The sequence below is a fragment of the Cryptotermes secundus genome, unplaced genomic scaffold (genome assembly GCF_002891405.2).
Source record: "Cryptotermes secundus unplaced genomic scaffold, Csec_1.0 scaffold60, whole genome shotgun sequence".
Lineage (NCBI taxonomy): Eukaryota > Metazoa > Arthropoda > Insecta > Blattodea > Kalotermitidae > Cryptotermes > Cryptotermes secundus.
The window spans coordinates 333566-358313 of NW_019731568.1; the positions used below are offsets into that span (position 1 = coordinate 333566).

At 39.9% G+C, this 24748-nt stretch overlaps 1 protein-coding gene across 4 annotated transcripts in view; it reads left to right on the forward strand.

The window, feature by feature from the left end:
• The window catches only part of LOC111867050 (cholesterol 7-desaturase), a 169845-nt gene that overhangs the window by 110137 nt on the left and 34960 nt on the right, over positions 1-24748 (forward strand). For 2 of the 4 annotated variants that reach the window (XM_033752521.1, XM_023856526.2), the window contains exons 2-3: positions 19972-20009; positions 23613-23821. In XM_033752521.1, coding sequence (XP_033608412.1) covers positions 23639-23821 — 183 coding nt within the window. In that variant the 5' untranslated portion in view covers positions 19972-20009; positions 23613-23638. The remainder of the gene's footprint in view (positions 1-19971; positions 20010-23612; positions 23822-24748) is intronic. The other 2 variants (XM_023856525.2, XM_023856524.2) reach the window with 1 other exon arrangement.

A 24748-nucleotide genomic window follows, 5' to 3' on the forward strand; every position in this document is an offset into this window, starting at 1 on the left:
GTTTTTCTTTATCTACATAATCACCCAGTAGATTCACATCATCGGCATAAACCAACAGCTGATGTGTCCCGTTTAATTTCAATTTAAGCTGGTGTTCCTGGACCTTCCTAATTTAATATTCTAAGGCAAAGTTGAAAAGGAAAGGCGATAAAGCATCTCCTTGTTTTAAACCTTCTGAATAGGAAATTTATCAGACAAATATTTACCTTCACGGACTTTACTATACGTTTCGTTTAAACACATTTTAATCAACCTAACTAGTTTCATGGGTATCCCAAACTCTATCAGAATATTGTACAATACTTCCCTCCTAACTGAATCGTAGGCTTTCTTGAAGTCTATGAATAGCTGATATACTGTCTCATCGTACTCCCATTTTTTCTCCAATATCTGAAGAATGCAAAAAATCTGATCTGTTTCACTAAGTATAATTAGGATTATAAAATAAAGTAGGATATGTTCTTAATAAAGGAGGCTAGAAATGCATACAAAATTTCAGTCGGGAAGCCTGAATGGAACAAACCATTTGGATTGTTAGAACGATAATATTAAAGTGGCGCTTAAAGAAAGAGAATGTTAAGATGTGAAATGAATTACTCAGGCTCGCGATAGAATCTAATGGCGGACTCGAGTGAACAAGGTAATGAAATTTAGAGTTTCGTAAAGGCGTAGAATAACTTAATCATCTTGAGGAAATCCTCTCCTTGGAATTAGTTTAGATAGAAATGAAATATATAGTAACAACTGCAGACTGCACACTCCTCCATAAAGAAAGACTAATTGGGATTGTAAAGAAGCCAAAAAATCCAGCTCATTCATTTATCTATACGATACTCTCAGGCCAATTTGGAAATTCCAGATAGAAAAAATGGAAAAATAAGCGCCTTAGGAGCTGTTTTCCTGACCGGGCGGAAGAGGTCGAGAAGGCCATAGAATGGATGGTCTGAAAGAGAAAGAGGCCACTAAACAAGGCATTTGTAATAATGAAGGTGGTTTTCACGCGGGATACTTGCTAAATTCCTTTTGGCTTTTACCATCGAAGATCACTGTCTTGCAGGACGCCATTTTTATCTTAGGGTCCTTGTTCTTCAGTCGGGGAAGCAGTGAGATTCCTTGTGAGGCAGAATTAAATGGACGAAGACATGACTCAATTAAATACAGATAATGGATTTCTTTTTATGTTTTCAACAACCGTCTCTGTGGTCTAGTGGTCAGATTTCCTGGCTACAGATCCAGAGGTCCGGTTTCGATTAACGGCGCTACCAGATTTCTTGAGAAATAGTGGATCTGGAACGGGGTGCACTCAGTCTCGTGAGGATAACTGAGGAGCTATTTCAAGGAAATAGCTGCTCCGGTCTAGAAAACCGAGATAAACGGCCGTGAAGATCCGTTGTGCTTATCACGTGACATCCTCTATCCGAAAAGCTAACATTAACTTCCCTGAAAAGCTGCGGTCGCAGGGTCGGTATAGTTCGCTTGCGGAATAAATTCCACGGAGTTCTTGCGTTTTCAACTCCATTCAGTATTATGGTTTCCAAGCTGGTTCTGTACCAGGATTCATAATTGGGCTATGATCCTGTTCTAGAACATAAATTTGATTATTTAATAACTCACATCCTCAGTACTGTAAGGTGTATCTATTCAAATAATTCACACAGTCTGCAACTATAATAATCCTCATTACACTTCGAAGAGCCGGGATAGTTCAGTCGGTATAGCGACTGGCTACAGGCTGAACGATCGTGTTTGCGGACTTCGAGTTCCGGTAGGGTCAAGAATTTTCACTCATCGATCTCTTCGAGACCGGCTCTGGGATTCAACCCAACTTCCTATTCAATGGGTAACGGGGGCTCTTTCTCTGGGGGTAAAGCGGCCGGGGTGTGAATCTCACCACTCACCAACTAGTTCCGAAATCAAGAAAACTTGAATCTAGACATCCACTCCTCCATACGCCTTCGCGGCGTAGTACTTAATTATTTAAGAACAGGGAAAAATTTACTTTTTACATTGAAATACACTACGTCCTAAAACAGGATGTCCTTGGCTTAACGGTCGAGTAAACATGGGTCCGGTCTGCAATGGTTTGTGGGGAAAATCAATGATCATTCTATTTCATTTGTAATCTTTACATTACTTCCAATTAATTTAAGGGTACACAACTCACCTGTATCTACTGCCATGGTCAAGAATGGTGGAGCTATACCTCCGCTCCCCCATACGTCTCCATGGCATAACACTTAATGAATTAATTATCCCGTAGGAAGTGGAAGTAGCGCTGAGTTGTCAAGCGTTCCTCAAGCATATCCTGTCCGATGAGTAGGTTTCCGATAATACCACGCAATATGTGCCGAGAAATGGGCTTGAAGCGCGTTTCCTTCTTCTCGTGAGGATTATCATAAGAACTCGTTTCTTGTGTTTGTGATGCCGTCTCTGCTGAAAATAGCTTCATACGTCAGTACAAATTTTATGCACTGCTCCTGGTTACGAAACAGCAAATTGCAGAAATTTTCACGTGCAAAGTAATCATTTGGTTGCAGAGCCTGAATATTCTGGAAGAGGAAATGGTAGAAAAAAGGCACATGCTTTTCTTCAGACTCTCCTCCGTCTGGCTCTAACTCGGCTGGTAACTATTTCTTAACGTTCACTGGATTGATTTGTAAACATAAACCTTCACATCCTTTAATGAGAGGTAAATTATTTACCCTTGTACACAGTCGTATTACAAATTATCCTCGCTAAAATAATCGAGTACTTATTCATTCAACTGGAAAATATCCAGTACTGAAGTTGTCGCTGTCCTTAATTACTTAAGTACTACGCCATGAAGGCGTATGGGGAAGTTAATATATAGATCCATATTTCTTTTACCTTGGCACTAGCTGGAGGCGAGTGGTCACTTTCACGTCCTGGCCGCTTTACTCCCTAGGAAGGAGCCCCAAAACCCATTGGATAGGATGTTGGGTGAGCCCCAAAGCAGGTGGAGAAGACATGACGTGGAGAAGAGAAAATTCTTTACCCTACCAGGACTCGAATTCTGATCCCTCGGTTGTCCAGCCCGTAACCAGTCGCTATCCCGGCTCCCTTCCTCTGTTTAAATAACAAAACAATAGATTGACAATGATGAGGACGAAATCTCGGTTAACGCTAGATTCTAGTATACTTAACTAGCACACAAATAAACATATGTATGATGCAGTAGTAATCTGTTAGTAACAGTCATCTACATATAGTGACAACACGTTTCAATGTACATCTTTGTTAACGTGGTTACTCAGCAGCCCAACAGCCAATTACAAGCAAGCACAAGCAAAGAGAAAAGGAAACAAACACAAACAGAAGAAAAACAAGACAAATTGTCGTTTACAGAATAACAATCCAGTCAGCGAGTCATACCAAATATAGTTCGGCGAGTAAAATTGTATGTACACATACATTCATCTTGAGTACAATTATTATTTTAGTAATTATAAAATATTATTAAGGAAAACAACGATGGTTTCAAATAAAGCAATATTCCCACAAACACCGTTAAAATAATAATAATAATTCAGTTCAATTCACTTCGTGTTTATTTACGTGCAAACTTAACAGATATAACTAAAAGACAAAATACAAATAAGACAGTCTATATAATGGCATTAAATTAATAATAATTCCAAGAAAAATTAAAGTTAGCATTAACAGGTGAGAAAATAAAATAAGTACATTTCGAATGGTTATTCCATTATGTGGTGAGAAAGGACATTACACATACATACACACATAGAAGTTAATAATAATAATAACCCAATTAATTCTTATTTATTCATGTGGCAGCTCAACATCCTAATTCAATTCAATTCAATTCAATTCATGTTTATTTACGTACAACTTAACAGCACAGAGGCCAATTAAAAGGTTAGCATGAGTACATAGAATTATATAAAAATAATTCAAAACAAATACAAAATTTTAGAGTCTACATAATGACAATAGATTAATAATAATGCCAAGAAAAATTAAAGTTAACGTTAACAGGAGAGAACCATAAAATAAGACCACATACACACAAGTAATATTAAGAGTATGATTAACAAATATTATTAACAATTTTAGGTTCAGTGTCATGGACAGAAACTGTCCCGATTGCAAATATGTCGAGATCTTTACCCACCGCGTTGGCAGCATAGGCGCACCGAGCAGAAGGGCAGTGTTTATTAGAGGGACAAACGCCAAACAATGAGAAGTCCCTAAGATTGCTGGGAGGAACATAAAGGCTAACATTTTCCAAAAGAGAAGCGCAGGATTTAAGACCACGAAAGACCTGAACAAGAAAAAGTGCATCAAGGTGATGTCTCCGTTTATGTAAAGATTGCAGACTTAATTTCTCTAAGGCATCTGTATAATTATATGAAATATGAGGGAAAAAAAACGATAAAAACAGACGGACGCAAACTTCTGCTGGATGCGCTCAAGCTTATTGGCATCAGTCGAGGTGATGGAGATCCAAACTACTGAGGCATATTCCAACTTGGACCTGACTAAAGTAAAATATAGTACATACAGACTCTCCAGGTAGGAAAACCTGTAGGTAATGGAGCGAATAAGGCCAAAAAGCTTTATGCATTCAGAAAATATATGTAATTAACATATGTGTGAAAATGTAACTTTGAATCAAAGAAAACACCCAGGTCCTTAATACTGCTGGTGCGTGTAATGATAGCATGACAAAGCTGATACCCGTAGCTCAGAAAATTTGTTTTTCTGGTGTATGATACAACACGCGTTTTAGCAATATTACGTTTCATGGAGTTAGCAGTGCACCAGTCACTTACGGAATTAATGTCAGATTGAAGTAAGAGGCAATCATGTGGAGAGTTAATAATGCAGATAATTTTTAGATCATCGGCAAAAATTAGAAATTTACTGTAGTTAACGGAGTCGCATAGGTCATTTTAAATACGTTGAAAAGAAAAGGCCCCAGAACCCCAGGCCCCCTTGCGGCACACCGGACGTTACGTGTAAAGGCAGGGAGAGAGTGCCAGAAACGCGAACCCGAGATGATAATAATAATTATAATACAATAACAAATAACAACAGCCACCACCCAACGGGTCGCTCCAGATACAAATGTCTATAACACAGACTCTGTTCTCCTCTTCCTGTGGTGGTCGGCTCTAATCTCAGCCGATTCACCGGGTATTCTTGCTGAGTTGTTTCGTGGGTTTACCCAGCCCCTCCAGGCAAATGCCTGGGTAGCATCTCAATTGGGCCAGGACCGGTTCCCGCCAAATGCTTTCCAACCCAACTAGCATCCTGCCCTCTAACGCTACATAACTTTGCGCCGTTAAATGGCCCACGAAGAAAGAAAGAAAGAAAGAAAGAACGTAGCAGCAGCAGGCTAGCTCAGTCGTAGTTACGGGTTGGATGGTCGGAGAGCCGGGGTGCGATTCCTTGTAGGGGCAGGAACTTTTCTCCTCCCCACAGCATTGGCAACCACTTAGGGGGCAAATTGATCGAGGATGTAGCTGCCACTCGCCTCAATATTGTGCCGAGGTTGAGAGTGTATGGAACCATACCTTCCTTCCACTCATGCCTTCATGGCGTGGCGATTTATTAAGCACAGGGACAACATACCTTTTGTCTTACGTAATAGTAACAACTCGAATTTGGAAACACTTAGGGTATGATCCTGACCGAAGTTATCTGTCTGAAATATATGTTTACGATTAGTTATGCATTTCTGAAAAGCACTTCCAACAGGGTTTTCTGTAATGGCTGACTTTCCAAATAAAAATTTACCGTCTCTTGTCCTCTGACACTGAAGATCATTTTGCTTCGTACCATGATAAACTGAGCTGGGATACAGCAGTCGGTATAACGACTGGCTACGGGCTGGAGGAAGGAGAGTAGGAGTTTGAGTCCCGGCAGGGTCAAGAATTTTCTCTTCTTCAGATCATCCAGACTTGCGCTGGGGTCCACCGAACCTCCTAGCCAATGGGTACCGGGGTACCCCTTGGGTAAAGCGGCCGGTGCATGAAGCTGACCACTCACCTCCAACTAGTGCCGAGGTTATATCTATACCACCACTCCTCCATACGCCTTCATGTCATAGTGTTTAATTCGTTTAGCACAGGAACAATTTTACTTTACTTTTTGTAACTTATGATAAACTGCAGGACTCGCCTCATGCTGCTGAATCAGGGCATTGTGGGTATATCCAGGCTGGAATATGTATGGTGCTTTTAACAACGGGTCAGATAAGAGATGCTGTTTGCTCCTAATGATGAATTCGGAGTGAATAGTGATAACCTGGCAGGTGTACAGCTGCGATACCTTCTGTGCTGTTAATGATAAGGCGGAAGGCCTGCCGATAAAGAAATTATGAAAGATGTGCTGTAATAACAGTGATAAGCTGGCATGTACGAGTATATATAAGGATTAGCTGGGAGATCCGTTATTAGTGTGCGAATCTGAGGGACTTGTCGTTGTGATATTTTGTGATACTTGTTTCTGCCGGTATACTTTCTAGCATACTTCTGTTGGGTCTTCTTGTCTACCGCAACCGTTGCTTATGATTCCTATTATCGCCCTACAATCGTGAAGTTCTGGTCAGTGCTAACAAACTTTACTTATTTTCTACAGGAGACTCGCTCGAATTTAAGCTCTGGAACTTTCAACCCCTTTTTATCATCATAAGACTGTTTCCACCTCCATCCATTCTTCCCAGGTTTTTGCGTCAATAATACTGTGACGAAATAATCCATTGCTAGACAACGGATTGTTAAAACACTTTTCCCGGCAACAAACATGCTTGGAGGAATCAAAGCGTTGCCCCGAATTAATACACGGTTTCCGATGCAATGTAGACATGAAGAACAGTAATGGACCCCTTGGAGGCGGTGATCTCTATTGGGTTTTCAGGATTTTATGAAAGGCAATGCATTGGTCAATATTTGATTGTATGCCTGTGTGGAGGCGGGTTCGAATACCTCCACTGTGGCCCTGCGAGTCGTAGGAGACGACGAAAAGAGAAGTCTCAAATCTGAGGCAGTAAAATATGGTCGCGAGTCCCAAGAGACTCGGACTCGAGAAGGACTGCGCTGGCAAGGACCAGCAGCATATACAAAAGACAGACCCGTCCTCTCGTCAGAGAGGGCGCCCACAAAAACAAGACACTAACCGTTAGACAATAATAAAGATCTGGTCGCAAGCCCTAGATGGGTGCTTTATGCCAAGACAGACTGGCCGACTGACCGTCGGTCGTAAAATGAGACTCAGACAATATTTGATTATTCAGTAGTTGAAGTGTTAAGCAGATAAGATTCGTTACCAACGGCTAAGGAAGTAGATATTGAAGACTTTCTTCAACTGCAACTAGGGTTGCAGTAAATTTTAGAGTGTTCTAATTATTTGTAGTTAAGACTTGTGAGTGTCTAATAAATCTATTCACCTAATCCAGAACCCCCTATTATTCGTTATGCTAACCATGAACACGTGGCAATACTCTAGATTTAAATTTGAGCCGCATTCTTTCGAACCTCGGCTATGTTTACTGTAGGTTTGTTTGGAGATTTCAGGCGAATGCGACATACATTAGTATCTGCAAACATCGTGGCGTTCTCCTCGCATATAACTACTGCAGTTGACATAGTATCATTAAGTGAAAAAAATTTCTGTCAGTTATACAAGATGTAACTGAGAGGTGCGGATAAACTTTGGACACGAGTCCCACATAACAAAATAATAAAAGTACATGCATATAAACATGTGTCCGGAAACTTTTAATTTTGAGTTATAGCTAATGAATGTTGTCGTGACATCAGCAGCAGTTCAGCATTAATGTGTTTGCTGGTGGCCATCTGGTTAGTCCTCATGCTTTTAGCCACGTGGGCTTGCTGGCAACCCCCGCCGAGATTTCCTCTTAAAAGACCTGCCAAAGCTATTGGAAGATGTACCACTGGCAGTCATAGCACGATGTGGTACATGCATGATGGTGCTTCGACACATTTGAGCCGTGCTGTGCGAGACATTCTCATTAACCCTCACTACGACTGATGGACTGGTATAAGGAGGACCCACTGCGTGAACTCCACACTCGTCAGATTTGAATCGTTTGGATTTTTACCTGTGGGATCAACTAAACCCTTTATGTATGCAGCTCCTGTTGACAACGAAGAGACAAAGGTTGCTAAGATTTTTGGACTGCACCTGAACGCCTTTGCTCCCATACGCATGCGCAGTGTAATTGAAATATGCGGAAAACTTTGGGCCTGAGCTCCACATATAAAAAATGGAGTTTTACCTGTGCGGACACCTAAACCCTCTTGTATATGCAGCTCCTGTTGACAACTAAGGGGCACTTCACCATCGGATTGTGGATGCCTCTCAGACTACCCACATCTTTGAACGGATATGGCGGTCCCTGATGAGACGTGTCGAGGCGTGCACTGAATCTCATAGAGGACTTTTAATAAATATAATCCTTCAACTACTTAAACACATCCGGACCTTTGTTTGTAAGGACATTTTTCTTGTTTTGGTGTGTGGAACTCGTGCCCAAAATTTGTAACACTCTGCATAATACAGAGCGCAGTCTTTGGGGGAAGAATTGTTGTGAGATCTTTTTTAGCCGTTGTAGACGAGTGCCACGATGGTAAAGCAAGTGTCACGTAACTTCGAATAAGGCCAAGAGTAACCTTGAATGCGCAGAAAAAAAATTTCAGACAAGGGGGTGGGTTCGAGGGTGTGAGAAGTGACAGGCGGCCAGTTGGTACAAGGTTACTCTTGGTCTTATTCGAAGTTACGTGACACTTGCTATACGAGGTATGGTTTACTCCTCAGTAATTTACAATTTGTTATAATTTATAATCACCCACTCTTCAGATTCTACGTTAAATAACTTTGTACTCGATACGTCGTTGCCGTATAACGTAAGAGGGGAATAAAAATCTTGCTGTAAACTAACAGTAGTTAAGCATGTCCAGTATTGGATGCTATTCTTCACACAATTCCATTTATATTTCTGAAGAGGCTGGTGTATAGAATATTTAAATCGATTGCAAAAACAAATTTATTTATTCTGCATGTCATACATAATTAGTTTAAATGCAACGTTTCCTTAAAACGGCATTAGTAAATGCGTGTGTAGGTGTGAGTGTGTTTGCAAGTCAAATATGGATTAGAGGTGCCCCCGCTAACCTTCCAGGGTCATGTCGACACATTAGTGGATCACGCCTAAAACTTTCGGTTGTGTGACCAAAATCTTACGTTACATATGCTCTCCTTGCATGACATACGCGCATCTGTCTATCTGTCCCAGAAACGTCGGATCGGGCGGGGGGAGGAGAGGCAGAGGGACTGATTGCCTCACCAGATTTCTGTTTGGAAGGGCAACGGTTTATTTCTCCAAACACTAGCTTCAGAGGAATGCATTTGTAATATTATTTCATTGTTCTAAATCCTTTCTATAATCTGAACTTTTAAACTTGCAGATTGTCTTTATAAAAATATAAGACTCTCTTTCCAATAAGTACGAGTCCGGTAGCGTAGTTGGTTGAGGCACTATGCTACAAGCCGGAAGGTCGCGTGTTCTATTCCCGACGAGGTCATTGAATTTTTTCAATTGACCTAATCGTTCCATCCGCATATGGCTCTGAGGTCGGCTCAACCTCTAGTAGAAATGAGTACCGGGAAGATTCCTGGGGCATTAAGAGCGGCTGGCTGACAATCTTACCGCTATCTGTGAGCCGATTGTCTATAAAATATGGCAGCCTCGACGTCCCACAACCCTATGGGCCCTCACGGCCTGTTACAATGACGACTTTACCTTTTTTACCTTTTTAGAGTATATGACAATAATGAGACATTAACCCACAGTTTGACAGTATTCTGAGCAAGTTCACCTCATGACAACAGAACCTTCTACGGCTACTTGTCATGTGTATCCGCATCCCGCCGTCACATGACTTTGTGCTATAGGTTGCCTCTTTCGGTTAGGTTTCCCTACCAACATAATGTCTGTATATGTGCTGGCTCCCACTTCGTTACAAAGTTGTCAATTCTATTTATTAAGTAATTCTAAGCGAAGAGTAATCCCTTGCTACGCCATTCTATCAGTTTCTTATCTCATATCCGTTATGTTGAAATAATCCCCAATTTTGTATTAAAATCCATTCATTCCCTGGTCTTTAAATATTTGAACCAATTCCACTGACTGAGTTTCTTGTGTGGGTTTCTGTTTGCGTCTAGTATTAAGAATTCATAATATAAGGCAGAATCTATTCACAGACCAGGGGCCTGATATATGCGTTAAGATAAAGATTGACAGACGGGTTCACTTCGTTATGAAACGCGTCTAAATGGAGGTCAATTCTAATTTTATTCATCGCGTTGCCGACCGTGTTTATAAACCAGATATGGACACCCTGGGTGATGCGGCAACTTCTCCGACAGTAAGATATTGCAAGTAGCATTCACACACTCTGCGGGGGGAAGGAAGGTGCATGTTAGGCATGTTTCCACATGGCGGTACACTAAAACTAGGCATGCAAATCTGTATTACTCTGATGTGCATGTGCGTGCGTGCGTGCTCACGTGCGATGTGTCACGTTGCCTCTCACCGATCAAAGAATATTTATGTAAGACTTGAGGTTTTCATTGTGGTGACTATGAAGAATGCCTTCTTCTGGGATGTGGTGCCGTGTAGATATTATATAAACCGACGTTTCGGAGGAACGTATCGCCTCCATCTTCATGGTATAAAAATCCGAGAGCGAGGAACCAGCGTGAGCAATCGGCTGCAAACTGAGTCACCAGTCGAAAATACTCAGTCTGCATCCACTTGCTCACCCTGTTTCTTCGCTCGCGGGTTTTTTTTACGATGAAGATGGAGGCGATACTTTCCTCCGAAACGTCGGTTTATACAATATCTACACGGCGCCATATCCCAGAAGACGGTATTCTTCAAGGAATATTTAGTTATGGATATGAGCGGTCGAATCTCAAATTGCCAGGAAAAACTGTGTTCAGCTCTTTAAAGAGGACTTCCGTTGTTCGGATTTCTGTTATCAAGTTGGTTGTTTAACGACGCTATTAGTACTGAGACTACATAGCACTGGATGACAGGATGAGCAAAGAGCGTGGAGCAGATTTTTAATACAAAGTGGCAGGGGAGATCGCAGTACTTCGTCTTCCTCAGATCCCATGTGACTTGATCTGGAATCGATCCGAGGCCGCGATTGGGAGTGGACGACTAACCGCCCGAACTATGACATGACCCGTTGTTTCTTTTCATTTTCCGTAGGTTGCTTAACGACATATTCATTACTGAGACGCTATATTGTTGGGTAATTGGAAAACGGTTGTTGACTAATCGTGGCACTATCCCATAATTCCCCTGGAGGGATTGAGGAAAATTGCTAAAATGCGGTGTCTGGGTCGAGATTCCAGCCGAGTTCCTTTAAGTTTAGAGCGTTACTTCTAGGCTAATCTGTTCGGTGCAGTTATGGTTTCGAATCCCGCTCAGGGCATATGCATTTTGTGCGCATTCTTCATCACTTAAAGCACGATACCTTTGTTGTAATCATCCGTCCCAACTTGGCTGATGTGACATGGACGATTGGCACCACATCTATATAGCGCATTGAGACATTTAGCAAGGGATTCCCACAAGTTAAGAAATCGAGAGGAGGCGAAGTAGTACACCGAATCTAGTAACGGAATTATCTAGTATTAGTAATTATTTTGGGCATTTTACTACCACTTATCAAACATTCATTTGCCAATTTCAGGATGCATAGTATAACTGTTTTACGAAAACTGGACGTCTACGCGGGATAGGGCCCTTTTTGCAAAGCTACAACCCACCCATTCACACCGAATTGTTTGCGGTCCCATTAATGCTGACCTCTCTCAAAAGCCCAGGTCCATATCCCCATGCGTGCTACATGACCTGCAAGTTTCATACTCCTTGATTTCTTCACCATAATAATACTTGGTAAACTGTACAATTTACAACTATACAAATAGCCCTACGGATAGAAAATATTAGAATAAATAAATTATGAATTACAGCTTGTTTATAGATCATGAAGATAAAGTAGCAGGTTCGCGGGGTGGAAAGACTTACATAAAGAACAGCTTGATAATGTGTACCCGTCACCTTATATCATTAACATAATTAAACCGATCAGTAGGTCCCAACGACACCAAACGAAATCAAGACAGTAACGAAATTGTCGGTCATGGTTGCCAGTATTGAAGTCTAGATCGTCCCAACAGGAGTCGCTGTGACCTCATTTCCTCCCTACACCTGTAGGGGTCAATCACACGGCATCAGTTTGCAGAATTTTAAATTAGGCCAAACAATATACGTTTGTGTTCTAAAATCATTGACCGGAATCGCAAGAATAAAACCAACTGCTCCGGTTAGATTTTAAATGTTTAACGCTGCGTTCTGGTACTTCTAATACTCATTACATAAACTGAAATTAACACGTCTTGAGAGTTATCAGCCTCTGCCCTAATGTTGTGTCGTTGAAACCATCGAAAGGACATGAAAATCTGGAAATGAGGGTCAAAGTTAAAAGTCGTTGCGTAAATTTAATTTTGGTTCATATTTTTCCAAACGCATATAAATGAAAATTAGTAAAAATATAGAATACGACTCATCGTGAATAACATCGGCACTTGATCGTTTTGAGATATGTTTCTTTCAATTTAAATATCTTTTATGTATCCTAAGATAAACAATTTATGAAGATATGAAGACGGAATTTAAAGCGAGCTTTTGTGATAACTGTTGTGAATATTTGGATGTAAAACTAAATGATTTTTCGTTATCAGGTGAATAATATGCAAGATTTGAGGCTTTCACGGCGGTGACTATGAAGAAAGCAGTCTTCTGGGATTTGGCACCGTGTATAAGTGGTGTTAACCGACGTTTCGGAGGAACGTATCGCCTCCATCTTCAGGGTAGAAGAAAAAGTATAAGAANAAAGTCTTCTAAATGCTGTGTTTTAAATAAATAACAGGACCATGAAAAATGTCCAAAACTAAAAAATTATACGAATAATAGCTACTAACTGCCAAGGAACGTTCTGTACTCTATAATTATTAATTATCAAAGGAAAGTCGTCCACATGTTTAATTTCTTTCGCTCATTTATGGATCGATTGCCTTGTTTATAGTCGATTAACTATGCTGGACATTCATGTTTGTTTAATTTATATCAAAACTTAAGAAGTAACATGATACAAACTCCGTCTTTAGTGCAAACCATATATTGTAGGTCTTTCGTTTTGCTCTCCTTTACACACTACATGTGGTGGCACACGTAGTAAAGACAAGCAGGGGCACGCACACAGAGAAACTACACAGAATAACATTGGTACAGTACTAGAAACAAGAAGTAGCCGCTGCAGCACTATAGACATAGGGCGAGTAACCCTGACAATTTTAAATTTAAAATTTAGAGGAAAATTGAAAAGATTTTAAAATTAGAACTGAAAATTTTATAAGTGCTAATTCAGAGAAATCAAAATTGACGTGTGTAAATAACAAAGACATAAACGAAGTAGGTTTTGGTAATAACGACAAAAGGAACAATCAGAAAGACGTGTGTTTTTAAATTTTAAATGTTAAACTAAGTGCAGTGTGACAGATACGTGAGTAATACACCTGATGATGGTAGTTTGTGGCCGAAACATGTAGTGTGTAGGGGAGAGCAAAACGAAAGACCTATAATATGTGGTTTGCACTGAAGACGGAGTTTGTATCATGTATCGTATGGCGTGCAACAGGATGCTTAAACATAATATTTTAAGAAGTAAATTTGAAATTATATTAGCTTATCTCTTAGCATTGGTATTTCCTTAGAGTCGTGATGGTACATAGTCATGACTCTGTTTCTGAACACTCGTTTGTGAAAGCGATGTGTGTCACGTGAATGTCAGGTTAGTATTAACTTAAGGGGGACCCCAACCTTTCTATTTGCCTTGACTATATTCTGAGTCTTGTTATTGTGAGTTGCATTATTGGTTTCCCATTTGAATAATGCTGGATTACAATTCAGTGTGTTAGCGTGGATTGTGACCCCTGTTCGGGCCATTCAGCACAGTGACCTTTTGGGCTTCCCGTCTCCTTCCACTAGTGACGTTCAAACTGTGGGTCGCATCTTCTGACTGCTAATGTATTATGATATATTCTTTGTACCGTCTTCTACACAAACACGAAAGTTGAATTTGTTGTACATTGAATTTACAATTTCATTACGTAAGATTTTGAATGCATTGTTGATCTGGACGTTTATTTGTTGCAGATTTATGTCCACTATTTTCCACTTAAGCTCTATGTTTGTGTAATATTCCTCATATGCACCTCATCCAATACAATTTTATTACAGCGACACTTTTCAAATTTTCAGCCATCGATCTGTCTACTTTGAATTAATTAAGAGTGAAACTGCTACTTGTCAGAAATTGGCCAATATTTAGAGGAAATTTAAAATTATCGTAGTAAAATTACTCTGTTTAATCATTAAAATTACTGTGCTTTACACCTGTCCTCATTTCTTTACAAAATTTGTCTCTATTTTATTACATTTGGAAGCGAAATTTTTGTATTAACATATAATTGGAAGTTAATAATTATCGTACTGTTTATGTGGGACACGCTGTAGCGTATTTGGTCGAGGCACTGTGCTACAACCGTAAGGTCGCAGGTTCGATTCCCGGTGAGGTAATTGGATTTTTCAGTTGAACTAAACATTCCAGCCGCACTGTGGCCCTGAGGTCGACTCTGCCTCTAACAGAAATGAGTACCAGGAATCTTTCTAGGATAAAAGGCGGCCGGGGCATAAGACTGACTATCTCACCGCCGTCTGTGAGTGGATTGTCTTGAAAATGTGGGAACTTCGACTTGTCACAACCCTATGTCCCTCCACGATCTGTTACAAGGATAGCTTTATCTTTTATTTTACAATGTTGTCTATATACATCTTGAAAAACTGTTCATGCTTTTTGATACTGCGTGTTCTCTCCCTGTCTGTAGCTTATAACTGTTTTGGCTCCTATTGCGATTGCTTCGCTCCAGATTTTCTGTTTGAAATGGACGTTGAGTTGTAGGCTTTTACTTCGTTTCCGCTTTCGGTCAAATATACGAGTATGTCTATAAGTGATTTATTCTGTGGTGGAATTCATGTTCGTTTACTTATCCCTTTATTTTCTTTGTTTTGTTCTTTTCATATCTAAGCCTATTTTTTTTGTTCATAATTTAATGTACATGTATACTTCCATTGCTTGTCATTCTGTATGTGTACTTGGTATAGTTGTTATCTTTGTTTACTTATATGTAAATTTCTTATTTATTTCGTATTAGTTTCACCTTTCTTCTTTGTTTCTATACCATATTATAGCTTGAGATTTTATATTTATTCTAGCGTCTTTTGATATTATGTTCTTTCTTACGTGTTGTACGTATTGTAATTTATATTAGCACTGTGTAGCAGCAGGTTTCACTTCAGATTCACTTATTTATATAAGCTCGTACCTTGACAAGTGTGGGTGTTCTTATCATCTGACACCTTAACATTTTGCGTATTTCCTTTGTTATTTGGTGCAACTGTATGAAATTTTCACAGATCCTTCTGCACATTTAGGGAATTTGATCGTTTCCGCTGACAACCATGAACTGCGTAACAAGATGGCGTCATATAGGACGGAACAGAAAGCGTTTATTATTAAATCGTTCTACTCTTCTAGCGGTCACTGTGTTGCTGTGGAGAAACAAAGTCATCGAGGGTTCTTTTTTATTGCTGCAGCATCGACAGATATTATCTACCGAATTATTAAAAGGTGTGGGGAAACAGGAGGTGTATGATAAACGTGTGAAGGGACGCCAACTCAGCGCATCTGATCGTACGAAAATGTTTGTTGGCACAGTACTAGAGGCAATAACACAAAGTCCAACGAAAGTTGTTTAACGTTTAGCAGGAAGGACTGAGGTCTTAACCAGCAATGCATGGAAGTGCTGCACTGATTACTTGTTGCTTCCATACAACGTTCATCTGAGTTAGCCGTTAGATGGAATAGCATTTTTTTGCGAGGGATTATGTAGAACCACTGGAGGACAATCCAGGTGTCTTGAATGTAATGTAGTTTTACAGTGAAGCACTCTTCTACCTAGATTGTTACATGAAATAGCAAATTATCCGATTTAGGGCCTCAGAAAATTTAAATCATATCGTTGTAAACTCACTACATACAGAGATAATTATATATATATATNAAAAATACAACACCCAAAACACACACAAAAGGAAACCAGCAGTCATGGATGCGTAATGTCATTTACTTCACTTCACTTCACTGCAATTTTTTTTTCAATTTTTTTTATTCAAATAATTTTATTCAAACAAATTTTTGTATGTAGCCCGATCGTTAAAAAATTCCTACAGTTGCATTCAAATAACAAACGCTTTACACAAATCTTAATGTATCAGCTGATAAAGAAGCACTCTGTATGTACAGTATTATATTACTTTCATGTTATGTCTTTTTAAGCGATTTGTATGTGGTATTCTGCCTACACAACGCACGTTCGTAGTTCTATTCAGTGTGTTATTGTAGCGACAAGTTCCTGTTTGGCCATCGTGAAGCTGTGTTGATTTATTACTGCAGATTATTTAGTTAATATGTACCTCAATGATAATATTTTAAAACGAACTTACACACTTCAGTTAGGCATCTTACATCTTGTATATTTATTCTTTTATCATGTGCCCTTTATACAGGTAATTAAGAAACCCTTTGCTTTTTATGAAGTAACAAGTTAACACTGCCGTGTCCCTATCTTAAGTCAGAGAAAGTCAGTCCGCATTGCTATTTCCTATTTAAATAAGGCATATTTTATTATTATCCTACCGATCATGCCTAGGTCTTCCATGTGGCCCTCTTCCTTCATGTTCTCAGATTAAATGTTGTCTACATTTTCATCCCTCATGCACATGGCATACTCTGTCCATCTCATCCTCGTTGATGTGATTACTCCGAAGAATGCGTGTAAGAAGCCGCCTCATATGCAGCTGTTTTCATCGCCCCGATACTTACCTTTCTGTTGTTTCCGGACATTTCGTTGAATAAGATAAACTTAAATTGTTATTATGCTAAATGAAGTACCACACTATAAGAATGCATGACAAAATTGAGGTTTATTTCTGCACATTTTTTACCTCGTTATTGTGTGAGGAATGGAGCAGCCCTCCTGCCCTATGTGTACATGAATATATCAGGCATGTTGTTACTGATCAGGCTGANCGCATGACAAAATTGAGGTTTATTTCTGCACATTTTTTACCTCGGTTATTATGTGAGGAATGGAGCAGCCCTCCTGCCCGTATGTGTACATGAATATATCAGGCATGTTGTTACTGATCAGGCTGATGTCCATTCTGCGACACTGTCTAATCGAAATGTCTTGTGATTTAGCTTTTTCTGTTCGTCTTACCTTTATCAAGTCAATGAAACTAGAAATGCTAGGTGAAGATTATAACGAAGTTTAACGTCATGTAATTTTCTCCAGTTCATATGTTAACCTCTCTCTTATATCCGGATGCTCTGCTGTGAGTACTTGGTCTGCTCTGAGTAGTGGATGATTGCACAGATGTTCTAGAAACTTTTCACCTTTTCTGGAAGCAAAATTTCATCGCCGTGTTCAAAGCAGCGCACAACTGGTCACCACCCTGAGTATTTTTTGCTCCGATGGACCTATTCTCCTAAGCTATTTGTTCTCAGACATCTTCAAACCCTCTTCTCCCTCGGGGGGGGGGGGGGGGGGGGGGGCGGTGCNGAGAATTTCATACCCATAAGATCAACAGGTAAAATTGTAAAATTGTAGCGCAATTTTCTTTATTTTGAAAAATGTAAATAGGCTTATGCGGTCACCGTCCCCTCTGTATCACTGTGTATCCTCCCCTTAACTTTTGAATGGCTGAACCAGTCTTCATGAAACTTTGTATGTATATCATGGAACATGAGCCTATCTCGACGGCATGAATAGTACTCGTAAATCCTTCCCATCAGTCTCTGTGTCTATATGTGTATCCCCCTACCGTTGCTAGGTAACGGTTCAAAAACATTTCCCCTATCATTGGTAGGCAAGGGCTGGGTAAGAATGTTATCGCGGCAAAGACTACATACGTGACAATAGAAAACTTGTTGCACACATCGTTTTGTATGCTGTTCGTGTCGTATTGAGGAGACTGGGCGAGTAGTTCTCCAAGAATGTCTTGCTATTTTAAACTATAGACTTTTAGAAAGGAGAGGCGTACATGAAAAATATGAACTGAATGAAAAAAAATGATTCCATGAATTTAATCTGATTTCTGTCTTCTCCTGAATATAATTTTCATATTATCTTTCCAAATATTTGTAGTTTATCAAATTTTGTAATGGTTTATACGTCAATTACGATGTCTTGTGCTTATGCTTGCCATGGGCTTTCTTTACAGTTATTTCCAGGCCATCCTCCTTAATGGAGTGTAATAAGGTTTCTGTGTGTTTTGATAACGTTCGTGTTTTTAACCAGGCAATTAACTCTGTCAGTGCAGACAGAAGATGGTCATGTCCCATTCAAGTGCAACCCCAAATGAGTCTCTCTTACCTTCCTAGTAGCCTATTCAGATATTCCTCTTTAGTACTTCAGAATGTGCATAACATAATCAGAAAATGTTGACAGGTGTTTGTACGAATACAAGTTTTCGGAAAATAATGGAATAATTCTCTTCCACCTCTGTAGGCAGTAACAGCCGTGTCACCGCTGCTCTTGCGATTATTCTCTTTTGCTCTCCCGCTCTATGCTTCTACTCTCCCTTCAGTGAGAACAGAATGGATTTGTTGCAGGAGATTTAATGACGCTTACACCATCACAGGGATCACTTAGCGTCGAATGATATGAGGGTACGATCGCATTCTATGAAAATGTTATCCCAGCACTCGTCTAGAGTGACTGAGGAACACCACAAGAACTGAGTGACGACTGTCGGTGTCACGGCCATGATTTGAAACGGGCATCCCTCATGTGCTAATCTAGAGCTCCACCGCTTCAGCTTACGTACTTGTAAGCGCGAACAGAAGTGATGGTACAAACATTGAGCTTATGAAATATACAGGATTGGCTCTTAGTTACATAGACTTTGGATTTTTTTTTTTTAGTTTTTATTGCTTTTACGGGCGAAGTCATACAGAAGTAACAGAAGAATCCTAATCATCACATTCTAAACCCCAAATTAACAAAATTAATACAGTTTTTTTTTACTGATGATCGGGTGAAAGTTACAGATTGTGAAGAAAATTACAAGATTCTGCACGTAGATTTATCAAACGAGTCAAGAAATATAGTTGTATTTTAATTACATCAACAAAGAAAGCTAACTTATAAAGGAAAAAACACACACTCTCTCTCTCTCTATGACTCTATGGACCTTGGCCTCTTTGTCAGTTTCTTAATCCAGTACACAGTCGGTAGGACTCCTTCAGAATATCGAGGGATCATCGCAAGGCCTCTACTTACACACAGAACAAGATAAACCCAGAATAGACGTACAAAGACGTCCATGCTTCAAGTGGGATTCGAACCCACCGCCCCAGTGTTCAAGCGGGCGAAGACCGTTCATGCCTTAGACGGCGCGGCCACTGTGATCTGCAGGAAAAAACTCTCTAAAATACTTATTATATACTCGTATCATAAAACTACTTAGCAAGTAAATAATATTCATTGCTTAGAACTAATTATTTCAAATTTTGAGAATATAGATTTGGAAAGGAAGCTGAGCAAATGTAGCCACATTTATGGGACGATAAATAGAGTATTGAAAAAAGAGACGAGGAAGGAAACACAGAATTAGTTTTATAAAACTATGGCTATCCTAACATGAACAAACAGCTCTAGCGACAGAAGATAGAAACAGCATAAAATATGTTGTTTTTTTTTCAGAATATCGAGGGATGAGCATTGACGGATGCGGTGATTAAGTAAGCTAAAGTAAAATTATCCTTGTGCTTACCTAATTAAGCGTATGTGGAAGTGGATGTATAGGTCCAAATTTCTTGACCTTGATACTAGCTAGAGGTGAGTGAACAGCTTCACGCCCCGGCCGCTTTACCATCAGGAAAAGAGTGCCCGTACCCATTGGATAGGAGGTTTGGTGGACCCCAGAGCCGGTCTGGACGACGTGGAGAAAATTCTTGACCTTACCGGGACTCGAACACCGACCTATCGGTCTTCCAGCCCATATCCAGTCGCTATACCGGCTCCCAAATTAGGAATACTAGACTTAACTGGATTCGTCATGTTGGAAGACTGTGACCTGAGCGCTTTCCAGAACACTTCATGGGCTAAATCCCGAGACGAGCAGGAGCCGGTGGACGCCGGAAGTTAGGCTGGAAGCATCAACCTGTCTTACAGCGGAACTGAAAGGACCCAAAGGCCCACACACTGAAGCTGATGGCGATATTGTAGCATGTAACTTAGTTGTTATTATTACAGGAATTTTGCCTGAGGAATGAACGCGCAGTAACTATTTAGCTTCTAATATTAGCCACTCAATGTTTCAACCGTATTTTCATAAGCAATATGATACAAAACTTGAGCCTCAGATGTAACATAAAAAGAACAAAATTGTTTAAGCTTATGCAAATAAATAAATCTGTGTTATAAGAATGTGACACAGGCTACAAGACATTGCGTATAATTTAAGCTTAATACGAGTATAACAAGCTTTATATTATATGAATATTAATTAAACATATGTAAATTGTTTCAGTTATGTATAATAAAGGAAAGTTCTTATGTAGTTTGCCAAACTTCATTAGATAAAAAATTCATGACATAATTTATGCCCATGGAAATATATGAAAATATTTTATTTTGAATCTCTCTTCCCACAGCGGGTATTTTCATGAGTTGTTCTAGTGCGCACAAAATTAGCCTTGTTTTGAAAGTGAAAGTGGGCCAACACGTCCATGTAAGCTTTGTATTGAAAGGAAACATAGAGGCTCCCTGGCAGAATAATTCAGTTCATGAGGAAAGTGTCCTATCATTTAATACGAGTAGGACACTCAGAATATGTGTAACTGTGCTGAAGTGTTTCCTTATTCATTGGGGACTGCATTCAGAATAACCAAACGAACCATGCGATTAACCTACGATATTTGGTATTCAATGAAGCCTGAGCCTATGAATATCCGGGACACTGAGGTGCAATGGGGATACTTTCATTCCAGTTACGTAACACACACACTGGGTCTTTGTGTAGCGACGAAGGCTTACAGCTACGAGCAGGAAGATATCCTGTAATGGCTGAAACAAGGGTGAATAAGGAACTTTTTGAAAGAAACTCAAAGGGTAGAAGAACATTTGGACATTTTATATTGATATAGGAGCAAGAGGCAGATAATTATTTACGAGGCCGAAAATGAAGATATGGCTGCAAGAGACGAAGAGAGAAGAACAGGCATCTGTCGTAAAGGCGACCAAGGTTCTTAGAGGACCGCAAATCCAAGGACTAAGTGAGAATGATCTGCTACGTTTTCAAACACTTTTCTTGTCATATTACATAGTGGTCTTTAATAACAGGAGGGATACGATCTAAAAGGTTCTGACGATGGTGAATAACACAGAATTACTGAGTTTTTGGACTATTGTCGTCGTCCGGAATTCTATGAAATAGAAAACACAACGTTTCGGAAACTAGATCTGTTTCCGTCTTCAGGTGACCTAACATCAATCACTGGTCCAGTGAATGAGGTTAGTTCTTTCTAAGGAGTCCAATTGAGTAGATGTCTTCCTTCCTCACCTGAAGACGGAAACAGGTCCACTTTCCGAAACGTCGTGTTTTCTATTTCCTAGAATTCCGGACGATGGAAAAAGTCCAAAAAACCCAGTAATTCTGTGACTTCTAAACTGTTTGTCACATGCAAAATTTTTTAAACAATGAATCGTCCTTAAGAAGATCGGTAAGTTGGGCCTTAGCTTCATGTAAGGTCAAAATTACTGAAATAGTGCGGTAAACTCGTGGGAAAAGACTAATACAAAGGCCACGGAGACGCTGGGTATACGAGTAACATCTTGAAGCCGGCATAGACATTAAGCTGCCTAACACTTGAAGCCAAGAAGGAAAAAGGAGTTAGGTTGTGGACTCTATAAGCGAGCGTCTTTATCCTTGAGACTTTAAATTTCGGCAGATAAGCATAGCGGTGTCTGCAGAGTCGTTGTAAAGTATAACGAGACAGGACAGGAACTGTTTCAATGATTTATGATCTAAACTCGGATATGTTTGCTTGTTCTTCTCACAGATTTGTTTGCCTTTCTGGTAGTTTCTATCGCATATATTTAAGTAGCCTGGTGTATTTCTGAATTTTGGATACCAAATAACGCAAAAGTATTCAAATCTAGGTAATACTTTTAATAGCAAGCTTCCTTCCTGAAAGAGAACATCCTTAATGTTTCTGTATTTTAGTGACATATATGCTTATAAGCATATACGTCTTCAACTGATAAGAGTGCCACGGGTAAATAATAGATCATACCACTGCAGCTCAACAAATTTATCATTTTCATTATCGTAAATATTGGATATGACCTCAAAATTTCGCATTACCTCCATATTTATATTTGTTGACTGATAAACCTTATTTTACAGGGACTTTGCACGTATGTTCCTCTTTCTTTTTTTTACATATTAAATTTCACATGCCTAGTTCCAATGATTCAGTAGTTACCGCCATAAAACCGGAAAGGTGAATATCCATTTCATACAGTGCGATTTCTGTTGTTTTTATTTTAAGAGGCTAGACAGAATATCCGTAATTTTCGAGGGTCTGTTTTCATGGCTCTGCGCTAAATTGCGTTAGTGTCGCTCCCATTTAACTAGTTCGTGCGCCCCATATATTTAGGCTCAATACAGACTCAAGGTAATTGTAAAGTATGTGGTCGGTGTGGAATCCAGTGGCATAGAGTATAGAGTACGAGTATGTGTCTGTCTTGTCGCCAGAATGCAGGGAAAATATCATGACTTGAATATAGGTAAGAGCAGCGGCTGTGGCTAGATAATGCGCGAAACATACACGTAAACAACAACAACAACAATAACTTGTATATTCCATCTAGCTGCTCTTGAACTACTCACTCTAGACCAAGAAGAAGGAGAAGAAGAATGTTCCCCCTTTTTCAACAGAAATTATGCAGAATGAATATTCACTGTGGGTTTTGGAATTCCAGTTTTTTTTTTTTTGTTTTATTTAGATATTTGTTTTTGTTTGGTTAAGGCACTATGCTACAAGTTGGAAGGTCGCGGGTTCAAATACCGATGAGGTCATTGGATTTTTTTCAATTCACCTAATCCTTCCGGCCGCACTATGGCCCTGGGGTTCACTCAGCCTCTAACAGAAATGAGTACCAGGAATTAAATATATAATTTTCCTGGAGAGTAAAGCGCGGCCGGCGCGTAAGGCTGACAACCTTACCGCCATCTTTAAGCCGATTGTCTAGATAATGTGGGAACCTCAACGTCTCACAACCCTATGGGCCTTCATTGCCTTACTTTTTACTGTATTTGTTTTTGTTTGTCCTGACAGAAATAGAAAGAAGCAAGACAAGCAGTATGGACATGAACAGCTCTTGGGGGATCGATCACATTCTCGACCTGGATTTGCTACCTTGCGTTGCTGATATCACCAACATGTTGGTGACTGTTCATGCCTTCACCTGGCTGCAGACACTGCTCGTGATGACTCTCCTGGCACTCATTTCTTACTGCATCTTCCTGCCCATGAATTATGTCAGAGTAAGTCATTAGCATAAGTACTGGTCAGCCCCATTCCATTGAAGCCATTAGAACTGCATGCATGTAATCTGCCTGCTCGTTGTTTATTTACATCGGTCACCGATGATGAATGATTGAATTAGCTGGCACTAACGATTCAATTTATTTTTTTGCCTATATTATCATCTGGAGTTATCTGAAAATTAAATATTTCAAAAGGCCATAATTCTTTATCGCAAGGTGCGTTGTTACTCTTGTTTTATATATGGTTATCTGGAACGTTCTTTATATTGCCAATTATTTTGATCCGTGAAATATACGAAGATTCCGTGTCGAGGCGGATTAGAATATTTCCACCGTAAAAGGAGATGGAGATGGAAGCCAGTGCCTGGAGATATAACTGGGCAACCCTATCACTGAGGGACACAAAGACAGAGACCTGGTCCTCGACTCTGAAGGTTGGACGCAAGGATCACGGCGTTGCCCTTAAAAATATTGTTACGAAATTCAAAGAAAAGAAAATCTAATAACAAATCTGGCAGAATATTCTGAAGAAGGCTATGCCACAAGGGGCTGTTTGCCAATGATGATGATGAAATAAATGGTGTCTCTCTCCTGGGAAAGGTCGCGGGATCGAATCCCGATAAGGTCATTGGATTTCTCAATTTACCTAATCGTTCCAGCCGGACTATAGCCCTGGGATCGTCTCAACCTCTAACAGAAATGAGTACTGGGAATTTTCCTAGGGGGTAGAAAGGCGGCCGGCGCGTAAGGCTGGCAATCTTACCGTCATCTATGAGCCGACTCTCTAGAACAGTGCTGTCCAAAGTTCTTATGTACTCGGGCACAATTCACTGATGCCTATGGAGGTGCGGGCGCCACCACACACTACTACTACTACTACTACTACTACTACTACTACTACTAACAATAATAATAATAATCAAC